Below are 21,664 nucleotides of genomic sequence, written 5' to 3' on the forward strand. Positions count from 1 at the left end.
GGAAACATTCCAGTCTGGTCGGCAGGTTCACTTCAGACCTTGTTGATGATTAGTGAAGGGAAACTAGGTACGTTAAGGAACAGTTTCTGCAAGATCTCAGGGAAGGACAGAGGCAAATTTCAGGAGCCTGGAAATTTACCGGTTATCTTTTTAGTTAAGCTACAGGACTCTGCCCTCGGGATGCTATTTGCTCAGTGATGGTAACTGCTACCATTTTTCTTTAGCAGTTCACCCAGTGGCCTGTCTGCAATGGCAGCTGGCCATCTTCCAGCCTCCGATGACTAACGCAAGTCACCATTCTCCATAATCCTCTGCCCTTTACACACACACGTAATGTCTTCCCCATCACCAATTCAGCTGGTCTTTCTGGATGTCAATGCTGGAGTTAAGCGGATAGGTTTACGCACACACAATTCAAGTTTGTTGTTATTCCCTCAATAAATAGATCTTCTGTAACACGATCTTTGCTACCAACTGTTCAGTCCCCTATGCAGCCCTGTAGGTTGGCTGTAAAAGCTGTTTTGAGAACTTCTGTACCCATTTTTCAAATCCAAAACAACAGTAAGATAGCAAACAACAGGAAACTCAAATAACTAAAGAATTCTTAAGCTCCAAATTAACCACTTTCTTTCATTCTGCCATTACATTGTCCGAATATTTTAGGAATAGCAGGTTACAGTAGAAAAAGTACAGAAAGGGAGCATGCTCAGTAGCAGTGACAGTCCTGAAATTACTCACAGAAGGTAATAATTGGGACAGAAAGCTTGAGGATGATTACCCATTGTTCCCCTCCCTCCCCCCTGCTAGCAATGTGGATTGTTTTGTCATGCAGATGTTATTTGGTAATAAAGCATAAAGGCAATGATTGCAAAGACTGCCAGAGACTACTTACAGTCCCCATCAGAGTGTTTCCACCTTTGCCAGCCTATTAATGAACACTTGCCAGGAAACACTGACATAAATGCTTAAGGCATCCCTGCTTCTAATGAACCACGTATCACTGGAGAAAAAAGAAAAAACAGACCCTGAACCAAGGAACCAACCAACCAAAAACTGCCAATAAAAACCCAGTGTTGAACAAGAGCGAACCAAGTAATTCAGGAGATGTCTTTCCTGTCCACAGAAGCACATCAACTGTGAAGGGGTATCTGGCAAAATCCTGAAATTAAGAAATGCACGGGATAACATAAGCAGTATTATTTGACAGTCTTCTCCCCGGCACTCTTTTAATTCTGCTTTGGCTACTTTTAGGAATAGAAAATTATACGGATTACTTCCAGAAAAAGACCCTTGAACAAAACTATTTCCAATTAGGAGCAAAAAATTCTGTGGGGAGACAGAAAATTCTTGCAAGCACCGAACAAGAAAAGCCAAGAGTTATAAAAATACTACTTACTATACGTTAGGGTTGTCCCAGCAACACAAAAACAATCACAACATTATGAAGAGCAGAAGGAAAACCAGCACCAAAGTTTTACAATGACAGCCTTTCTTCCATAGCACTGTTTCAATTTCAGTTGACATTACTTCCATTTCAACAGACTACAGCTGATAAATCATATCCTCAGAAAAACGATGATTTGCATCACTGCTTCCTTACTTTTGAAGGCACGTTGTTTCATGCAGCTCAGAACTAAATATGCAGTGATTCTTCTCTACAGTTAAATAAAGGGGAGAGGGGGGTGCAGGGCGGGGTGCAAATCAACCAAAACAAAAAGATCTCTGATTTTACTTTCCTTTTCAGTCCTATCTCCTTATAGCACAGGAACTAGAGGACATCTTTACTGGCCCTTGAGTAGCATAGGTATCTGCTGGGTTTCAGGGCACTTTGATGTATTTACAGTTGCTTTTGTTCTCATGTGAAGTGCAGGTATTCCTGGGCATTCTTGACCCAGCCCAGCAGCGCTTGGCTGCGCAGCACTTTCCAGGCTTCTTGATAACTTGATGCAGCTTCCTTGTAGTCCCAGTATGTTTTTAGGGTCTTCATCCTGACAGAAAATGCACAACAATGACAAATTGTCTATTATTCTATTGGATGTATTGTAACACCATGAAAAAAACAATCAAGCATTTAAGAATATGATGATGTCATATGAGCTTTTCCACACTAAGTGAAATTCTCTTGTGCTTCTCAGGGAGACTTGGAGAGGCCCGGGTGCTGAGGAAGTCAGTGTTTCTAGACATTGTCAGCAGTCTCATGAAAGAAGAAAACAGTAACTTGTCTGCCAAGCTTCATACATGCTCTCCAGCAACAGAAGTATCAGTGCCTGACTGTGACAATAGGTTGCGGAAAACCCATGACAGCAAAAAACGTAGAACCAAAGCAGAAAAGGTGGCTAGAGATGAGTGCTTTGAATTGGGTTGAAGTAGCTTTGTTTTGCTGGAAGAACAGATGTGATTGCTGGCCAGAAGGGAAGGGAATAGGGAAGAAGAGTATTTCTTTTTTAACATGGAGTTATGGGGAAGAATGAGACAATTTATTTTTTTTTTACTTTATTTTCTCCCTAAAGCATAAGAGGCTCAGTTTTGGTATTCTGCTCCCCTTTGTTATGTAGCACCTGCTCCCCACAATCTCAGGAAAACCACCAGTCCCTCTGCTGAGTGCATGATACCATTGATTTTCAAAACAGGGAAATACAGGTCAACGGTATCTGAACACATAAGAGAGAGAGCACAAGCACCTCTAAAACAATTTCATATGACTTATTTCTTTTCCAGCCTCCTTCTTCTCCCTTTACCAGTGCCAAACCACATGAGACACACAATGTTTAAACATCAATCCAATATGAAGGGAAATTCGCAGGCAACATGACATTCCTCAATAAAGAGGAAGAGCCAAACTGCTCCAGGGATCCTAATCTAAAAAGTCTGAGAACCACTGCACTAGATTACAGAACAAACTTTCATGCTTAAAGGCACCACAGTCATCACCACCACCTAACACAGCAGAATAGCGGACCCTAAGAAGCTATAATTCAGCCATTCAGCATTCTATTATAAATGTATTTCTAGAACGCTGACATGCACAGCAAACCATGAGATAGCAACTATACAGAAGACCCAAGGTTCAGAAAGTGCAAGAGCAAAGAACCTGCCTACTCAACTGCTGAACATGGGAGACTTATTGAATCTCAGAATCATTTGGGTTGGAAGGGATCTTAAAGATCATACAGTTTCAACTCCCCTGCCATGGACCCACTAGACCAGGTTGCCCAAAGCACCATCCAACCCAGCCTTGAACAGTTGCAGGGATGGGGCATCCACAACTTTTCTTTTACATACTCTTACAAACCTGCCTGCACTCTTCGTTTGTCGTAGCCAATCCATTTTGCTTTCTTTACCTCTTTCACATTATTCAAACTCTGTAAAACTAACCACTGAGCTGTTTTTGAAAGTTCTGTGGAAGGGCCCACTGCAACTCAATGGAACAGACACAGAATCCCAGTACCAATGGTAGATCATGCTTTAGGAGCATCACTAAAGAGGTAAAAGACCACCAATTATCTGCGTAAGCAGTGTTCAGGAAACAGCACACATCCAAGTTGGACGGTGGACCTTAACCAGCTCCCTCAAATCTCTCGTGTAGGCTAGCTGTTCCTCTCCCAGGTACTCCAGCAGGGTCCTCAGAGATATGGTACAAGCCACCTGCACCTCCCCTCCACCTCAAGACCATTCTTGAAGGAGCAAAGTGTATGCTTATACTCAAACGTGATGACCAATTCAGTCTTTGGGAAGAAACTTTTATGCTCCCATACTTTCCATACTTAAAGTACTTCTGACACATTTAACATTTTGACATTGCCCTTCTTCACTGTAAATGCATCTAATAACTTATATTTGTTCTTCACCATAGAACAGCTAATATCAGCTGCTGTTTACATCTTCAAAACACAGCTACTTGTACTTATTTGGTTACATCTAGGATGGTTGTAAATCAGAAAGAGACCTACAGAACACAGATTTTTGGACTGACTCAATCTTGTAAAAAGGTGAAACACCTGTTTTCCTTGGATTTGCTAGGGATGATGGTGCTATACACATATACATAGATTCTTCCATCAGCCACAGAGCCAAGAGAAAGACTGATGCCTAGCTGTTCATCATTTCATCCTCGCTAAATGTTGCTTTTTTTTTTTCCTGAATTTGCTGGCAAATCAATGGCTTTTAAATGCATATCCAGCAGTCTGATCCAGTTTAACTAAAATACTTAAGGAATTTTCCCAACTTAGATTATTTCAACAGAGTTCTGTTATGAAACTGTTACAGTAGACAGTAAGGGAAAACATAGCTAGCATGAAAGCAGGATGTGCAGTGAGAAGCAGCTCAGTATTTTCAATTCAGTTTAGCAGTTACAAAACCACATACAACTGCAAACTCCTGAGATCCCATTCTCCAGGCAGGCAACATTGCTACAGGATTTAACAGCAGATGTAACAGAAAGCTGCATTTTAAACAGTTTCATCAAAGAGCAGCCCAAACGAAACAGATTTTTTTAATTCATGCTCAACTTCTGCCTTGGGCTTATGAGAAATTTTCAATATATATACACGTGGAAAAAATGCTTTCAAATTCAAAGTACATTACATCTGCCAGAAGAGCCACATGATTTGTCTGTATCTCTACTATGTTTGGGGCGTTAAGACTGCAAGACTTTGAAATGAAGAACCTGTGACTTTTTTGGAGGGAGGAATTGGGGGGGGAGGGGGCAGAAATGAACACTTGTCTGCTGACCCAGGCAGTCCTGTAAATAATATGATCTCCAGCCTATCCAGGTCTGACTGTCTACATTCCTTTTATGTTTCCCTTTACTATTCCAATCTTACTGCTAGACTACACTATAGGAGAGAAGCAGAGTGGTTCCAACACATGCCAGAGACATGAGAGGTGAGCCAATAGTGTCACACACTTGGAAAAAGCATCACACCAGCACCACTATGCTTAAAAAGGCTCATACATTCAGCCACGTGCAAAACTGAGCTGAAGTGATTCTTTTCACAAGCAGGGCAGCTTACGAAGAAAAACAATACACTGCTGCACACTGTCAGGCATTGACCAAAACATTAGTCTTACGGAAAAAAATAATGAATCACATCTAAGAAGATAAAAGCTCATATGTGTTCAATATATAAAAATAAGTGGTGAACCCCTAATGCTAGAGTGCCAGGAAACCATACTTTGCCTGATTCTCATAGCATCTTAAACATGAAACCAAGAGAATGTTCTGTTCTTTAGGTATTTTAATTTTAGCCATCTAAAAATCCTTGTACCCTTAGTACACATACTCTTCTGTACAACAGCCTACCCGCCCTCCCCAGTGAGGCTTCTCCAGAACCGGAATCACCCATACATAATGCAGACTGAAAGGGAAGGAGAAAGAAAACACAATATTAAATGTAGTCAGGACCCATCACAGTTAAGAGAAAAGATGATCAGCCACCCATTTAACAAGCCCAGCAAGAAACTCAGGCTAGGTTTTTGTTGCAAAGCACCACTAAGATTCACAAAAGGGGTTGTGCAACTAGCCACACCTTGCACAAACTGCAGTGCCTGCTGACTCTGTAGAGTGGATGCCACTAAAAAAGGCTTTCAGTTTCCCAGGTGATGAACGAGGTATGAAGAAAAAGACTCTGCCAGCAGAATAAAAAACAACAATCCACAAAAAATTCTTTGCCATACTACCACCAAGTATTCTAAAAAAAACAAAACAAAACAAAAACCATAACTACAGAGGTTTTCACATAATTAAAGCTTTACATGAAACTAATGTAGTGATGTTCTTTTATTTTCTTCTTTCCTGTATGTAAACATGCTTCTCCTGCTTTCTGTCCCTTCCTTTCTCCTTCATTCTTGACATCTCTTCAGAATCAGTGCAGGCACTGTTCAGTTGGAACAGGTTGAGAGCATACTCAAAGTAGAAGTTTGCTGGCTCCTCTTAAAAAGCAAGCTAAGAAAATTGTGGTGATGTAGTACAGCTAACATGTGAAGCATAACAGTGGACAACAGGAGGTGAGAAAAGGGCTAAATAAAGAAAGATACTTGTCCTAATACACCCCAAAACTAACAAGACAAGCTAGCTAGCAAATTGCACAGGACTACAGAATGAGATTTCCCTTGGGTGAGCAGAACAGATGGGAGCCAAGAGATCAAAAAGTGGACCAGAAAAGGCAGGGAAGGAATGTAGGGGCAAAGCGAGAAAAATAAATGGTGTGACAGCATAGCACAGGAGCCAACCATCTATGAGAGGAGATAAGCTACCTTTGCGTAGGAGGAAAAAACCAAAACTGGTAAGAGTTGAATACACAGGAGTTCAGAGGAAGAAATTCCACGCTTTCAAATTGTTTATCTGAAGTCTACTTGAATTCAGACTACAAGGAATAAAAAGGAAGAAAACATCAGAATATTGTGCAGAAAGGGTAAGGGAAGAAGAAGGAAGCAGCAAAGCAACTTTTCATTTTGATTTTTAATTGAGGAGTAGGAAAAAGGGAAGACTTTAAAAGGAAAACAACTGAACAGGCTGACTGGTGAGCTAGCATCTCTGCTGTATAAACTGAGTTTGTGCAGCCTAAAAACGATGCCACATCTGCAAGTCAGCTGGACTTGGTCAGGAGAAGCCCAGAGAGAAAAATGGTAGAGGTCAAAAAAGTCAAAGGAAATTACAAAGCCACTGAAGTCTAGAAAAGGCCTGAGGTAAGGTGACTTTACATAAGCAGCACACGATCAGCACAATGAGTCAACTACTCAACAATGAATTCGTTCATGCTCTATTCTGAGGAAATTACAGTGACTAAACAAGTGAGAACCCATTCCCTCTCAAAAGAGTTGATAATTTTATATTTAAAACTGAATTAAGAAGAAAGTGCATCTCTCCATGCAGTCTAAGTACAAGGTGCTGCACCAGATCAATCCCAGACATGAGACTGGGTGGAGAACTCATTAAGAGCAGCCTTGCAGAGAAGGACTTGGGGGTTTTGGTGGACCTAAAGCTTAACATGAGCCAGCTGTGCGCACTTGCAGCCCAGAAGGCCAACTGCATCCTGGGCTGCATCAACAGAGTAGTGGCCAGCAGGTTGACGGAGGTGATTGTGCTCCTCTGTTCTGCCCCTGTGAGGCCCCACTTGGGGTCCTGCATGCAGGTTTGGAGCCCCAGCACAAGGTTGTTTATCTGTTAGAACAGGTCCAGAGGAGGGCCACAGAATTGATCAGAGGGCTGGAGTGCCTCTCCCATGAAGAAAGGCTGAGAGAGCTGGGGTTGTTTGCCCTGAAGAGAAGGCTTTGGGGTGACCTCGTTGCAGCTTTTCAATACTTAAAGGGGGCTTATAAAAAAAGATGGAGAGCAACTTTTTGCCCAGGCAGACAATGACAGGACAAGGGGGAATGGTTTTAAGCTAAAAGAGGGGAGATTTAGATTAGATGTTAGGAGGAAATTCTTCAGAGGGTGATGAGGCCACTGGAACAGGTTGACCAGAGAAGTAGTGGATGCCCCATCCCTAGAAATGTTCAAGACCAGGCTGGATGAGGCCCTGGGCAACCTGATCTAGTGGGTGGCATCCCTGCCCATGGCAGGGGGGTTGGAACTAGATGATCATTAAGGTTCCTTCCAAACCAAGCCATTCTATGATCAGTTGAAACCATTTCAACAATAACATGGTTCACACTGACATCAGAGCTTTTAAATAAAGACACTTACGGACACAGAAGATAACTGCAGTCTTTTATTCACAAAACTGAAAACCAAGCAAGATCTAATAATTAGATCAAAGTACACTCAGGGTGTACTTTGGCCAAGTTTATCTTACCTAATGTATCGGTGCCACCGAAACGCAGAGATGGCCCATCTCCCCTGCTTCCAGACATATCTGCCTTCTACTTTTTTCCTTTTATGTATCGTTTTTTATTATTTGCTTTAGCTTTCCATGAGCCAATTCAGCTAATCAGTCCAATAGATATACAGAAGACAAGGAAAATGTTTTCTGCCACACTAGCTACTCGAACTGGCTCATTATGAGGTGGGAAAAGTGCTACTAATACCAGGGAGGGAACAGGAATGTACATCAGGTAACAACAGAGAGCACTGCAGGAACACGCCCATCAGTAGCTACAAGCAGTTAAATTAGCTCAACATCTACTATGATTTCATCTTAGAGGTGGAAAAATCATACCTGGATATAAGACTAAAATAAAATAAACCTTTCAAAGCAACAGATTTGGCACCTTCTGCATCACTCAGAATAATCTCTAAGCCAAAGTAAGATGTATGTTTCTCTATATATGAAGCTATAACTCCTAATCATCAGGCATGGCAAGGTGAAATATCACCAAATATGTAATGTGATAATCATCCAGTCTCATACACAATCTCCAGCCTGAAAATCCAAACTTGTTTCCAGTGGTGTAAATGAAATCCCCATAAATGGCTTCCTCAGACAAAAGCTTCTTTCTGTTCTTTCCAGAAAGTCTCCATCTACACAATGCACACGTTGCAGAAACAGCCCTGCACAGTCTCACCTTGCTAGCTCTTACTCCATCATACACTTAGCTGAAAGAAGATTTTAGCCTCGACTTTTCTTAAAAAAAACAGAGTAGTTTTCTGACAAGACGGAAAGTTGAACAGACTTACAAGGGGTCCACAAGACATCTATTGCAAGAGCAGGAAATGTCTCTGTGATCAGGAAAAGAATTTACTCTTTCCAAAAGCAGCAATTCTTCACACCAAAAGCCTTAACTCCAAACAAACAGAACACCTCCAATTTCTTCTGTTTCTCATTAATGAGCTATTTCTCCAATGAGGCAAAAGACCAAAACCAAAAAGACTCTTCCTAACCCATCAAGGATATGCTGTATTCTTTAGGTATCAAATTTTAACAATGGAGTTATCTCAAGTGAGACTCATTGGAAAGTTCTAGTATCAACACATTATTCTTAAGTTTCATGAAGATAACTTTTCACTCACACAGATACTACAAAAATTTCTTTACCGGAGAGAGTCTGGTAGATTCTCTTGTGAAATACTCGTCACCAGCTTTTGGAATGCATGGAAGAGTTCCACTTTACAGATCTTGGATCTGATGGAAAAAATAAATCAGAAATGCACTTCCTTTTAATGCTTACAGCAATACATTCCAGCTGAACATTTTTGCTCCACCATTTAACTTTTCATACCCCACCTGAGCTGCCCACTGCTTTTCTTTTTTAAAACCTTAATTTTAAATGTTATGTTGACAAAGAGCTGTATTGCCCCTATTGTCCCAGCCAGCACCATCAGTTTGCAGAGGGAACATTTTAATATCCCCACATTATCTGTGTGAGACTGGACCATCAATTTGCTCACAATTATAGCACAGGCTGAACCAGAGGGACTAGTCCCAGAAGTGATCACACAAGTACAGAAGGACTTCAAGAGCTTGTTCAAACTGGAAAATTTGTATTATTCAGAAAAAAAAAAGAACCAGAAGAAATATCTGCAACAGTGCTGCCCTTTTCGCAACAGTGAGAAGGATACATTCAGCAACAGATGGAGGGCAGTTAAATACAAAGAGATTCATCAAAAAGTAAAGTGAAAGTTTGAAAGGTCTTAAAGATACCACAGGCATCTCTGTCAGCTTTAAGCCCTTCTCTTCTCCCAAGTCAGACAACCATATCAGCTCTTCATGAAACATGGATGGGGCTTTCAAAACAAACTAATTTTTCTATGGAATTAAATTCTTATTACATGATTATCTTTATGATGACTAATTCAGTCTTCCAACACATACAAGCTAACTCTCCAGAATTATTAAAAGAAAAAGCGCTTTCTATTTTGCTTTAGGTTAAGAACCCCAAAACTGGCATGCAAAGATACTCTAAAATTTCATTTTCACGTTAATCTGTCAAAAGTTCATATTGTAGTTTTTAGTGTTTTAGTTAATTAAGCATAGGCAAAAGCACATACCGGAAGACTACTTACAAATTGCTTTTAGTCGGTCAACTTTATCTTCCATGAGATTTAGTGTTATCTAATACGTTTCACAGAGGAAAACCAAACAACCCTCCTCCCCCCCCATTCCCAATCACCTAAAGGCTCCTTGAAGGGGGGAAAAAAAGGGAACAGAAATACAAGTCTTGTTTAGTATTGAACAAACCCCCTACGTTAAGGCTACAAATTCCTTATATAGACCTTTTACCACAAAAGCTGTTAACAAAGAGCTGACTGTTACAGAAAAAGAAATCTGTAAAAAAGGTCATGCAACACATTCATTTCCTTCAGTCTCCAGTCCAAAAGGTACAAGGTAAAAATTTTTCCAACTTTGCCAACAAATAAGCTGTCTTTTAGGGAATATTGATCATAGTCCCCCACTACTATTATTGAGAATGTTCTCCTTTATAAACAGTGACAAGCAAGAAACAGAATAAACTTGTTAGCCCTCATTCAGCTTCTCTCACCTTCTCTCCCTTACACAATGACTATTCCTTTATCCACACCACCTTTCCCCACTCAAAGAATTTCTGCTCTGACAATGCCATCACACACCACAGTGACCTAAGAGACAGGCATGTATGCTAAAACCTAAGATATGTGCATCCATGTATCACAATACTCTCACACCTGCTCTGATGGCTCCCAATCCCTTTCTTTGTTGTTCCCTGCCGGAAACCATCTGAGGTGACATCCAGAGGTTGTTCAGGAACTGCACTCCAACTGATAGCTGAGAAAGAAAGGATTATTAAAATAACAGAAACTCAGCTAAAAATAGTAAGAAAAAATACACACACACTTCATCTTAACCAGCTCTTTTGAGAACCCATGCCTCTTTAAACATTTAGCCTACAGCTCCATAACTTTCCCATTTCTTAGAGGGATTCTCTCCTTGGTGTATCCAGTCTAGACAAAGCATGAATAAATTTCCAAGTCAGATGGCATAATTTTGTATCAGGTTGTAAAACACACCCCCATACTACTGGTACCAGTCAACCTTTGCTTTCCTTATTATGATATTGTGCATCCTCTAAATAGTTCTCTGTGTGTTTCATAACTGACACACAAATATTTGTAGACGTTACCTGAAAAACGTTACTAGCCAACAGTCAAATAAAAATACTTTGTTGGAAGAGTTGTTAAATGCTAACAACCTTATCTTTTACCCCCATCCTGATATGTAATTACAATATTAGACCGTATACTTCTTGATGCTGTAACTCAGCGCACCATATCTTACAAATTTATAAATAACTAGCAAGGCATCTGAAGAGGCTCATCACCAGAAACAAAAGTGATTGACATGCCCAGTCTGCGCCTCCATAGCCTAACAACAGTATTATTAAGTTCTACTGTCTTGAGATAATTTCTGCTCCCTTAATTCTCATTTCTCTCTTCCAAGCAGGTGAAAGAGTTGCAACAAATTTAGACGTAATTCTGATTTTCCTCTGCTCATGAAAAACTCCATCTAACATAATTAATATATACAAAACTGTTTCATAAAGTATCATTTACCATCTTCTAACAGATGGACTTGAGTAACTGTACAAAAGTAAAGAGTAAATAAAAAGTAGAAGTAACTTTTATTTAGTATATTTAGTCACAGTTTGCTTCAGACGTTTTTTGTTAAGTGAATTCACAGCATTTTCAACAATATATTTTGCTTCCTATCTCACAGTATCAGAATCGTTTCCCTACTGGCACCTGTAAATTGTACACAATTTAATACATCTGTGAATTTCATTAAAGAGACATTTGTTTTTATTTTATCATCAGGTCTATTCTAAGAGAATAACTTCCAAATAAGCCAGAAAAATATACAACAGCAGAAGGTAACCACGCCCAAGTTCTGAGAAAATGCTTACCCATACGCATACAGTAGCACTTCTTCCCCCCCAAAAGAGAGCACATTGCTAAATTGCCACATTGCTAAATTATGTGACTTGCAAATTCATTCATCATCATGACAGAAAATGTGATGTCCAAAAACTTCTTATCAATTAAACCTTTATACTATACTACTCTGTATTTCTTCCATATTCAAAGATTTCTGGGGAGATTATAGCCATAACTCAGCGTGGCAAATCTTCTGTTCATTACCAAGGAGAACACAAAACTAACTTAAACAAGAATTCTTTTGATTCTTCTTGCCCTCAGAACTTTTGTCTTGGCTGTTTATTTTCTACCTTTGTTTAGATTATAAATTCCTAATGGCGTTGACCGAGTGTTTATTCAGTCTGAAAAGTGCTTACAGGAAAATAGGGGCAGATTGCAAATACTATTAAGTTCTGTTCTGAAATTAGTACCTTGATGTACGTCATACTTTGCCTCTAGCACTGGCAATGAATGATGTTACGTTTTAGGAAACATCAAAGCCACATAATTTATATTTTGATTTCTGCACACAGTTACACAACTAGTCCAAATTAACTCACCCGCGCTACAGGGAACAAGTTTTGTTTTGCTGTTAGTTTGAACTTCCTGGATTGCCTGACGGCTATGTTCAAATCGAAGCTCTGATTGCAGCAGTTTAACCTCCTGAGTGAGAAAACCATCTGGTAAAGATGAGACATGCTGACACCTACAGTAAACACGGAAAAATGCAAGTGATTTAAAGTCTCATCTTCCAGGACGAGCAGATTCTGTGCAATTTCCCTTCATAATCAAAAGCATGTTACATTTTAAAAGTGAACTGAATGTGAATTGTAAGAGATGCAAGGAGATATGGGGACATTTTCCCCTTCTAAACAGTATTTGTTTAGGCTATAAAACAAACAAACAAAAAAAACCACAAAGCCACAGAGTTTAGTAAGACCTTGTCCTTCCTAGAGAAACAACAACAAACTGATTTTAAAACAGGTCTAATTAAAAACTACTACAACTCCATAGAAGATAGACAGAATAAAAACTGCAATATAATTCTGCAATCATAATGAAAAATAATAATTAGAATGTATTTACACAGTCAACCGTACTACATTAACGTTTTTATGAACCTAAGGGTTCATAACTAAAGACCAGCAAGATACAAAATACACCTAAAGTTTCATGTATAATCTCAGTTTTGTTACCTTCAATTATTGTTACATTCTGAATGATATTAGGATCATACAGGGAGGAAAAAACAGAATCTGTTTATTCACGGTATTTATATAAAGCAAGAATGAATTAAAACTGAGGTTTGCATTGTCAGATGTAATAGTCTGAAAAAGTGCCTGACTTTGCAACCTAAAACTGATGAGGCTGGGCAAACTGACAACTACTGCTAATGCAACCAAGTGTTAACCTGAATTCATGACTTTCTTATCTGGTTGCCAAACACTGATCATCTTTATAAACCTAAATAGACTCAATCACTGCAATTTCTGTGTTAGGTCCAGAATTCAGTTTCCATGAGTTGCACAGCACACCTGAGAGCACATAAAACTCTGAGAAGTATTGTTCTGAAGTTTTGACTAACCTCTACTGAGAACAGACAGACAATACAATGATTTTGAAAGTTTCCATGGGATGCAATTGCATGCATATGCAGTAACCCAGATATTAGTCTCGTAGAAAATCTGAAGTTTGGATTCAAGCTCAGTAAGACTTTAAACAGCAAAAAAAAAAAAAAAAGTTTTTACTAGTTTTTACTACAGCTCCCTTCAAGTAATGTTTAAAATAACAAATCCTTTACCCTGATAATTGCTGAAAGTAATTCTGAAATTAGGGTCTGAAATCAGTGAGAGATTAATAAGAACTAATAAGGTAAACAAAGGCTAAGTTCTAAAAGGTTTTGTAAGAACAACGAGAAAGACATCCTTTCCACCATTACCCTTTGTAAGAGTATACTGTCGCAGTGCATATATAAAGGGTACATATGTAATATTAACAGCAAGCTATTTCTGAATGACATGCTCCAACTGCAGAGAGATGTGTAATGTGACAACCATGAGTTACTTACCTGAAAGCAAAAGCAGCTAGTCAGACAGTATTTTTATAACCTTTAAATATATGGTGTCTTGAAGACAACAGCACACTCACAAAAATGAAATTAATTACACAGTGAGCAGTCACATAGCAAAGACATAAGGATGTTCTGCTTCCAGGACTAAATAACAAAACAGAGAAAACAGAAACTAACAAAAAAAAATCTTAAGTACGTTATTTTAAAATCAGTGAGGGAAACACTGGAAAGCAACAAAAATCCAGTACCTTCCTAACTCACCCATTTCACCCTAACTCACACATTTATGAAAATGTGCAAAAGGTCTACCTTAGTATTCATTTGGAACCTTTTTACGCAGATTACCTTCAGGATGGACATACTTCAGAGCTTAATTTAATTTAAGGAAGGTTTTGTTCAGCCATTTGCCATTTTTGGAACTCTATTACTCAGTTATTTCCAAGAAATAAAAGCTGGTTTTGCTGAGCAACTCATTTCTATAAAAGAGAACTTAAGGACATTCAGAATGGTTTCATGGAGTAAAGACAAATAAATAAATTAAAAGCTCTGCTTGACACTATTTGAGGAAAAAAAATATCGAAGAGGTTCAAGAAAGTTCAACTTTGCAGAAAAATACCTTGAACACACATCCTTTGAGGTTTTATTTTCTGCTGGAAGGCTTCTAGAAAAGCTCAGGTGGTTAACAGCCTCTCGCTGCTCCATGAGGGGACAACCAAGTGGATCCTGAATCTAATGCAAATTCTTTGGTACGTTTTCAAGTCTGATCAGCATCAGCAGTAGTCATCTTTCTCCATACTGCACAGGCCTTTCTCAAAATGTGAATTTGCAGAAATCCACACTTTCTGCAAATGACTTTAGTGCTAAGTCCTGATATTTGTATGACATTGCCTTACAAAACTCAGTTTCCATACAAGCTAGCTGATTTCCAGAGAGAGAACTTACCTTTCAATAACTGCTCTCCGCATAGCTTCTTGGCTATATGGACACTTCCCTACTATAATTGCTGACAAATACACTGGATATTGAAGGAAATGCATCAGGAGAGCTCCTTGACACCCCAACACATTCCAGCGAGCCAGTTTATCACTGCAGGACATAGAGCATGTTCTGTCCCCACGACCTGGCTTCACTCGTAATAATCCTACACGGTGATACCCTATCCCAGGTACTCTGGCATCATCCAGCTCTCCAGGTACACATTTTGCTCCAGTTCTATAAACATCTACTGCCTTCAGTCTGCTTAAGCCAGTCTCATTAGCTGCTTGCATCTGTGCAGAACACTCACAACTCTTTGGATTAGCGTTGCCTTCTGGTTTCACAAATACTTGCTGAACAGGCAGGTCCTCAATGATCATGGAAAACCAACCACCATCGTTATTTTTCCTTCTCTTGATTATATGATTACTTGACATTTTCTGCAATTTCCTTTCATCTTTGAGACCCAAATGATCACAGTTACTACTACACTGTGCTGACTGTCCAGCTGCATCAGCTCCATTCACTGACTTAGAAAGCTGGTTCTCTGGTTCACTAATTGGAATAATAGAAGCATCTCCACCTAGAACAAAAGAAATAGCATCAAAATTAGCAACATGTCTCATGTGATTGAAACATCACTCCAGTAATATTATGGTTACTACTAGCTTTTACAGATCTGCACTCGGGAAAATGTAATCACAGGAAGACACTCTTCAAACGTTCTCCTCTACAATGATGAATCAGACTTAGGTGAAATTTGAGCCAGCGTATGTTAAATTTCAAGCTTTTACATTCTAAGAAGAAATAACCAAAACTGGAAAATTTAAAACAAAAACTATAAAACAAAAGGTATCAAAGGTGTCTGACAAACTGCAAGCAATGCAGAAAACTCACAGGAAAATTAGGTGTGATCTAACTAAATGTTATGGAATACTGCAAAATAATAACGAAAAAAATCCTATCAAATAAGGATGAAACCATAATCTACATCACTAAAATGAGCTCAAAAACAGAATTCCAAGGACAAGTTCAAAGCAAACAAAGCCTGAGAAGCATTTGAGGAAAAGGCAGTCCGGAAATTACTTTTGCTATTAAATTTGAAGATGTAGATTCTACTCTCAAGTTGCATTAACAAAGAAAACCATTATAACTTATTCCAGCAATGCCATCAAAATTATGAAAATGTATGTACAACTGTGCTAACTCACTGTGTGAAATACTGAGGGGGAACATTTTGAGAGTACTTTGACTTCTCTGCTCTGGTAACAGACTAACAGTTGAAATAACACACTGGTAAGAGTGTGCTAACATCAAAACATCCGAAAAGCTGGTAGACTGACAGGTCACGTTCCTACATTTTTACCAATAGACCCTCATCTATGTGGTGGTGGTTTGTGTTTTTTGTGTTTGTTTCTGTTTTTGTTTGCTCTCCCACCTCTCCCCCCTCCTGCTCCCCTCAACCGAATAGTCTTTTCTGTGACAGAATAAAAGGTTGCATTCCATTCCATAATAAGTTTTGGGTTGGGAGGACAGTATTTCTCTTTTTTTTTTTTTAAAGGAACTGTAGAAAGTGACAATGCTTTTTCACTGAAAGCTGAGCCCAGGAAGACAACATTTAAAACAAAGTAACCAGGAAATATGACACGACTTCAGACATTCTCATTTCTGGAAAGGAAAAATGTAATCATTACTATTCAAAGAGAAAGCAAAGCATTCCACTATATAATGAGCTGTATATCCAGTCTAATGACTGCTCGCGGATTACATTCAGTGAGATAAAATGCCAAATGTATTGGTGGAGCACCAGTCAAGTACATCTTAGGGCACATACCAATGACATGAGTTACTTCCTCACTCGCTCCAGAAAGACCAAAGAGAGGTATAAACTTTTCTGTCCCTTGCAAGCAGGAGCCATGAAATTAGTTCACTCCAACATACTCACATGGGGTATGACTAGAGAAGAAAACAAATATGATATTTGGTTTGAGTTTCCATTTCCCTGTTTCAGTTCCTGGAATAAAGATGCTGCATTGCTGATAGGAAACTGCCAGGCACATCTGATGGAGAAGATACCTGTTAAACAGAAAGTTTCCAAGAATCATTCACTTCACTTTTGATGCATGGGAAAACAACAAAACTTAGATTCCCACTACTGCTTATTTGCTCCTGACGAAGTATTTGAGGAGCCAAGCAATCAGTTATGCTTCTGCAGACAGCTCTCAACATAAACACAAATGCATCACCAGAATCTGAATAACAGACTTCAAAGGGTTATGTTCAGAAGAGGTAACTACCTTCTCATGTTGTGTATCTGAGGCCTACTCCTCCCACTCTTTTTTCCTTTTTTAAACCAGCACAGCCAGTCATCTGATTTGACAGCTGGTTTAGCGGCATCAAACAGCAGAAAATGAAAACTTGCTTCTGCCACCTAAGTTCCTTGAAACTGTTTATCCTATGCAAACATAAGATTTGGTATATGGGAAACAGCAAGAAGGCTACAATTGGCAGCAAATCGTAAGACCAGTATTGACATCACAGGAAATCACATCCTACTTCTTTGTAGAGTCCCTGCAGTAATGAGTAAAAAACAAGCTTTCGTACAAGGGTCTTACACACAATCCAGACATTTAAAAAAAAAAAAAAGGTTAAACTTCTGCTAACAAAAGGAAAAAAAAAAGATGTAATACTATCTCTTTCTCTGTTACATTCTCATCCCTGAAGCTGCAAAATCTGTCTATTTCAGCCATAGGTCAGAAGTGCATCACAACAAACAACCCTCAAGTGGCACTGGAATAGAGCACAAGAACTTCCTGTCTCACCTCTGGAAGCTCCTCTTGGCTACAGTTTCAGCATGACTGTCATTCAGAATGTCTCCTAATACAACGAACAAATGAGAACAGTATGCGTCATTATTGAAAAGGAGACAAACAAACAAAACAGAATTTGACAGACCACATGGTTCTGTAGATTTGCTAACAATTGAATGTTTAACATTGGTATTAGGTTATTCCAAGACGTTTAAATTTCCAGTCACAACAAAAGGAGGTCAAAACCCTGTAACAATGAAGGATAAATCCTTCACTCTGCCACGAGTCAGAGACTCATTTAAACATTAAATTTTAAAACTTCTATTATCTGAAATCCTTTGAGTTGAATAAGCTGTCTTCCTTCAAAACTTTCCTGCAGTTTGTTCTTAATAGTAAATCATGATATTCTCAGCGTATGCATAACATCCAATAGTTTTCAAGTGTGCGTTAACCTTTCAGTCAAAGTTTCTTGTTGCACTACGCCCTATAATTTAAATTACATTTTTTTGTAACTATTTCTGGCATTTATCAGGTTTACACAGTGAATCTTTAAACTTCCTGGAATGTCCACCTATTGCTGTATCTGAAAGAACAGGAGCTGTAAATCAGCTATTATTTCAGGAATAAAACATCACATGATTGAACAGCTCCTCAGGCAACATTGCAGAACTCTCGAAGGCTTTTCACAAACTTTTTCTACATCCACAATCATTCCCACAGTTCTCCTATGAAGTCCTTTCCAGTTCAACAATAACCCTTTCTACTAGGAGAAAGAATGAAAATAGCAACCGGAATAGAGAAAATAATGCTACTAATATAAATAAATGCACCCTTTTACTCATTCACCCTACAGTTTTGGAAGTATTTTTTTTTTTAATCACCCATTACCTGCTAAAGAGGTATTTTGGCTGCATATGCTAATGCTTACCATTGCAAATCCAAATGGCTAATTTAATACCTATAATTTTCTGCTCATGGCAGTAGTGCATGCTACTAGGTCTTTACAAACATTAGTTTTTTAATTACTTTTTTCAATTCTTATCAATTTTAACTAGCAACAGCATCTGCAATATATTCTACATGACTATTATCCTCTTTCTAAAGCAGATTAAGCAGAGAAGCTACTCCAGAACTTTTTGCCATGATAAAATCAACCCTTCAACAATTTTTTCTGCCTCTAAAATTCTTGATAGAAGACAATAATCTGCCTCTCAGTTATGTAGAAAAGTATCTGCTACATGAATCTTCGTTTTTTCTTGAAGATGGGTAAATTATTTCTTAGTGCTTCTACCTTCCTATCTCTCAGTTATGCAACTTTGTTGGGGCAACATAGGAGGATTATCATCAAAATCTCAAGAAAAGTTGCAGGAATAATTTTACTTTCTGTTTTTCTGACATATTAAAGACTAAAGGGTTCATCAAGAAACAAGACCTAATTAATCTGACATTACAGTTTCTTTTTCTAGGTCTTTTTCTAGGATTTAATGAAAACAAAATGTGCCAAAGAGCTCAGCAGGCTAATTTCCAGATCATTCTTAGGGCCTTTAAAATGAAACATGGATTTTCTACATTCCTATCTTTTGTAGCAGTAGCCATCTCTAATGAGAAATTATATGTCCTTGACGTGCAGATCAACTGCTTATATTTCTGGGGAACTCTTAAGGATATTTAGGAATCTGACAATTTTCTGCAATATTTAATGCTATCCTCTTTCTGCGCTTCTAAAAATTTGTCAGGTCAATTTACAGAAGTACCTCACATTTCCTATAAACAAAGGAAAATATCTGCTACGTGAATCTTCATATTTTTCTTTAAAATGAGTAAATGATTTCCTCGCACTTATCTTCCTAGCCGATTTACTGCCACTATACATTTAGATGATACACTGAATTCTAATATCCACTGCGCTGTAAAGCACAAAACCTTTTTTTAAAAAAAAAAAAGTTTTGCCTTTTTAAAAAAAAAAAAACAAACCTTTTTCAACACTATCACTTTTTGTTTTTTTATCATTGCAACTTACTGTTACTTCCCACAACAGGACAGGATTTTGAATTTTCACAAAATGATATCAAGACTTGAATCACATCTAAACCATAGTAAATTTCCCATGCTTTCATTATAAGAAGTTTGTTACCATAACTTCATTAACATGACCTAATTTAAAAATTGCAATTGCAACAAATATTTAGGGCGGCCATTTTGGCTGCCTAAACATGTCTTCTTGCAAGGGGTGAGGACTACCTTACATTTTTGGCTTCAACCCAGAAGCTCAACATCTTGGACATTTTTCATTGATTATACGACATCAGAAAGAAGGAAGCAAGGACAGCCAGTCTGTTCTTAGATTTTACACCACACTTACCAGTTTTTCTCATTTTGTTTTGGCCAATACATTTTGTTCCAGTTCCCATAGCAACAACCTCCTTTGTTACTGAAAATGAAAACATTAATTGAACAAGCTATTTCCAGAAGCATTGTTCTTATGCAGTCATTCTATTAAGACAGCACACAGAATATCATGGAGGAGGCCAGGTACAGAGAGGCAAGCAGTGAGACATCCCAGACAGGAAATTACCAGCTGTAGAACCAACACAGCAGGTACAACCACCGGTGCTCTGGAAAGCCTATGATCCCAAAGCAGGGGTGCTAACGCTGACTTGATATGCTAGGCAACAAGCACTTCACTTGTGTGAACACTAGCAGAGGATTCCTCATATACATAAGAAATAACTACAGGATACAATCTGCATGACAACATGGAAGTTCGCAATCATCTTCTTTTCCTTTATTGGCACTAACACAAATACACAGTGCACTAACACAGTCCGTTAAACAAGGGTGAAGTGAGACCTTTCTGGGATTCTTACGAATAGCCGAACACACTTTTGCAGGCATTTACTTTAGGTATTCAGGTCCTGCCCAGACTTTCACCGCTTACTGAACAGCAAAATACAGGCCTTTCACCTTCTTAGTTACAGTCTGGGAAGAACAGCATTCCAGTACTGTCTTTTCAGACAGAAGCTGTAAAAACTCTTACAAAGAATAAAGAATTTGGGGATAGAGAGAAACGGGACAAGAAGGGGTACTTTGCTTTGGTCTTTTTTAAAGGTATCTTTGAAAGCAAAGAAAAAAGCAACAAAGAAAGCTCCACCACCACTGCTAAGCTAGCAAAACAACTCATTCTTACCCTGCAGATTCCCTGGTCTAGCAGGAACCTCTCTTTGGGCTGCGGACTCCACTTTGACAACAGCTGCCAGTGAAGTCCATTCCCTCTTTGGATCTGGTTTTCCCTGCTTAGGGAGTCTGGTCCTATAATGCTCGTAACATAGCTCAGCAATTTCATCAGCTGACCACGCGGCTCCTGGTGCAAGTCCAGTTTCTAAACAGAATGTGATTCCATCATGCTAATTCATATCCCCTATCCTTTCAAACCCTACCGCCCTGTGGCATATGGCACCTTCCTGTACCAGACCCCAACGCCCAAGGCCCACCTGCACCACCCCTTTCAAGATTATAGGCACTATGTTGTATGGAATAAAGATTTGTGGGTTTCCCCTCCCCCCAAATCGCCAGGAATAGAAAAAAACAATGCTAGAACCCGAACAGCCCAGGAACAGGCGAGGTGGCTGGATCCCCGACGGTCCCGCTGCACAGCAGCCCCCAGTGTTCATCACACCACCGTCCCGGCGCGGTTCCTGCGTCATCACTGACGTGCCTGGCACCACCGCACTCGCCTCGGGGCCTCCGGGCCCCGCCACACCTCAGCGACCGCGGAGCGCGGGGCTCCGCAGCCGGCGCCGCGGCCGACCCGCAGCAGCGCCTCAGCGTACTCCTCGGCGCCCTCGGAGCCGGCCCCCTCCCCTCAGCGGGCGCCCCACAACCCCCGCCCCCCGCGCGGCCGCAGGCCCCGCCCCCGGCGCGCGCGGGCAGCGGGGAGCTGCAGCTCCCGCGCAGGCGCACACAGAGACACAGAGGCACTCG

The 21,664-nt window shown here is 39.5% G+C and overlaps 1 protein-coding gene across 12 annotated transcripts; it reads right to left on the reverse strand.

Moving 5' to 3' along the window:
- Positions 1–604: 604 nt before the first annotated feature.
- ADAT1 (adenosine deaminase tRNA specific 1) lies at positions 605–21,580 on the reverse strand. Of its 12 annotated transcripts, none has more exons than XR_013938303.1 (11): positions 21,282–21,570; positions 20,871–21,062; positions 20,046–20,114; positions 17,696–17,750; positions 16,819–16,949; positions 14,841–15,456; positions 12,388–12,533; positions 10,583–10,682; positions 8,976–9,062; positions 1,397–1,988; positions 605–1,159 (listed from the first exon to the last, which is right to left on the reverse strand). XR_013938303.1 is itself a non-coding variant. In XM_080552324.1 (11 exons), exons 1-10 carry the CDS (start codon positions 21,385–21,387, stop codon positions 9,013–9,015), a joined length of 1,593 nt encoding a protein of 530 aa, XP_080408450.1. In that variant the 5' UTR covers positions 21,388–21,570; the 3' UTR covers positions 605–1,988; positions 8,976–9,012. The 12 variants fall into 12 exon arrangements, 9 of the variants coding, with proteins under 9 accessions (XP_080408450.1, XP_080408448.1, XP_080408449.1 ...); XR_013938304.1 differs by lacking the exon at positions 8,976–9,062 and adding an exon at positions 13,413–13,540 and having other exon boundaries at positions 10,581–10,682; XM_080552324.1 differs by adding an exon at positions 13,413–13,540 and having other exon boundaries at positions 605–1,988.
- Positions 21,581–21,664: the final 84 nt, after the last annotated feature.

This window comes from Anser brachyrhynchus (assembly GCF_964034855.1).
Source record: "Anser brachyrhynchus genome assembly, chromosome: 12".
NCBI lineage: Eukaryota > Metazoa > Chordata > Aves > Anseriformes > Anatidae > Anser > Anser brachyrhynchus.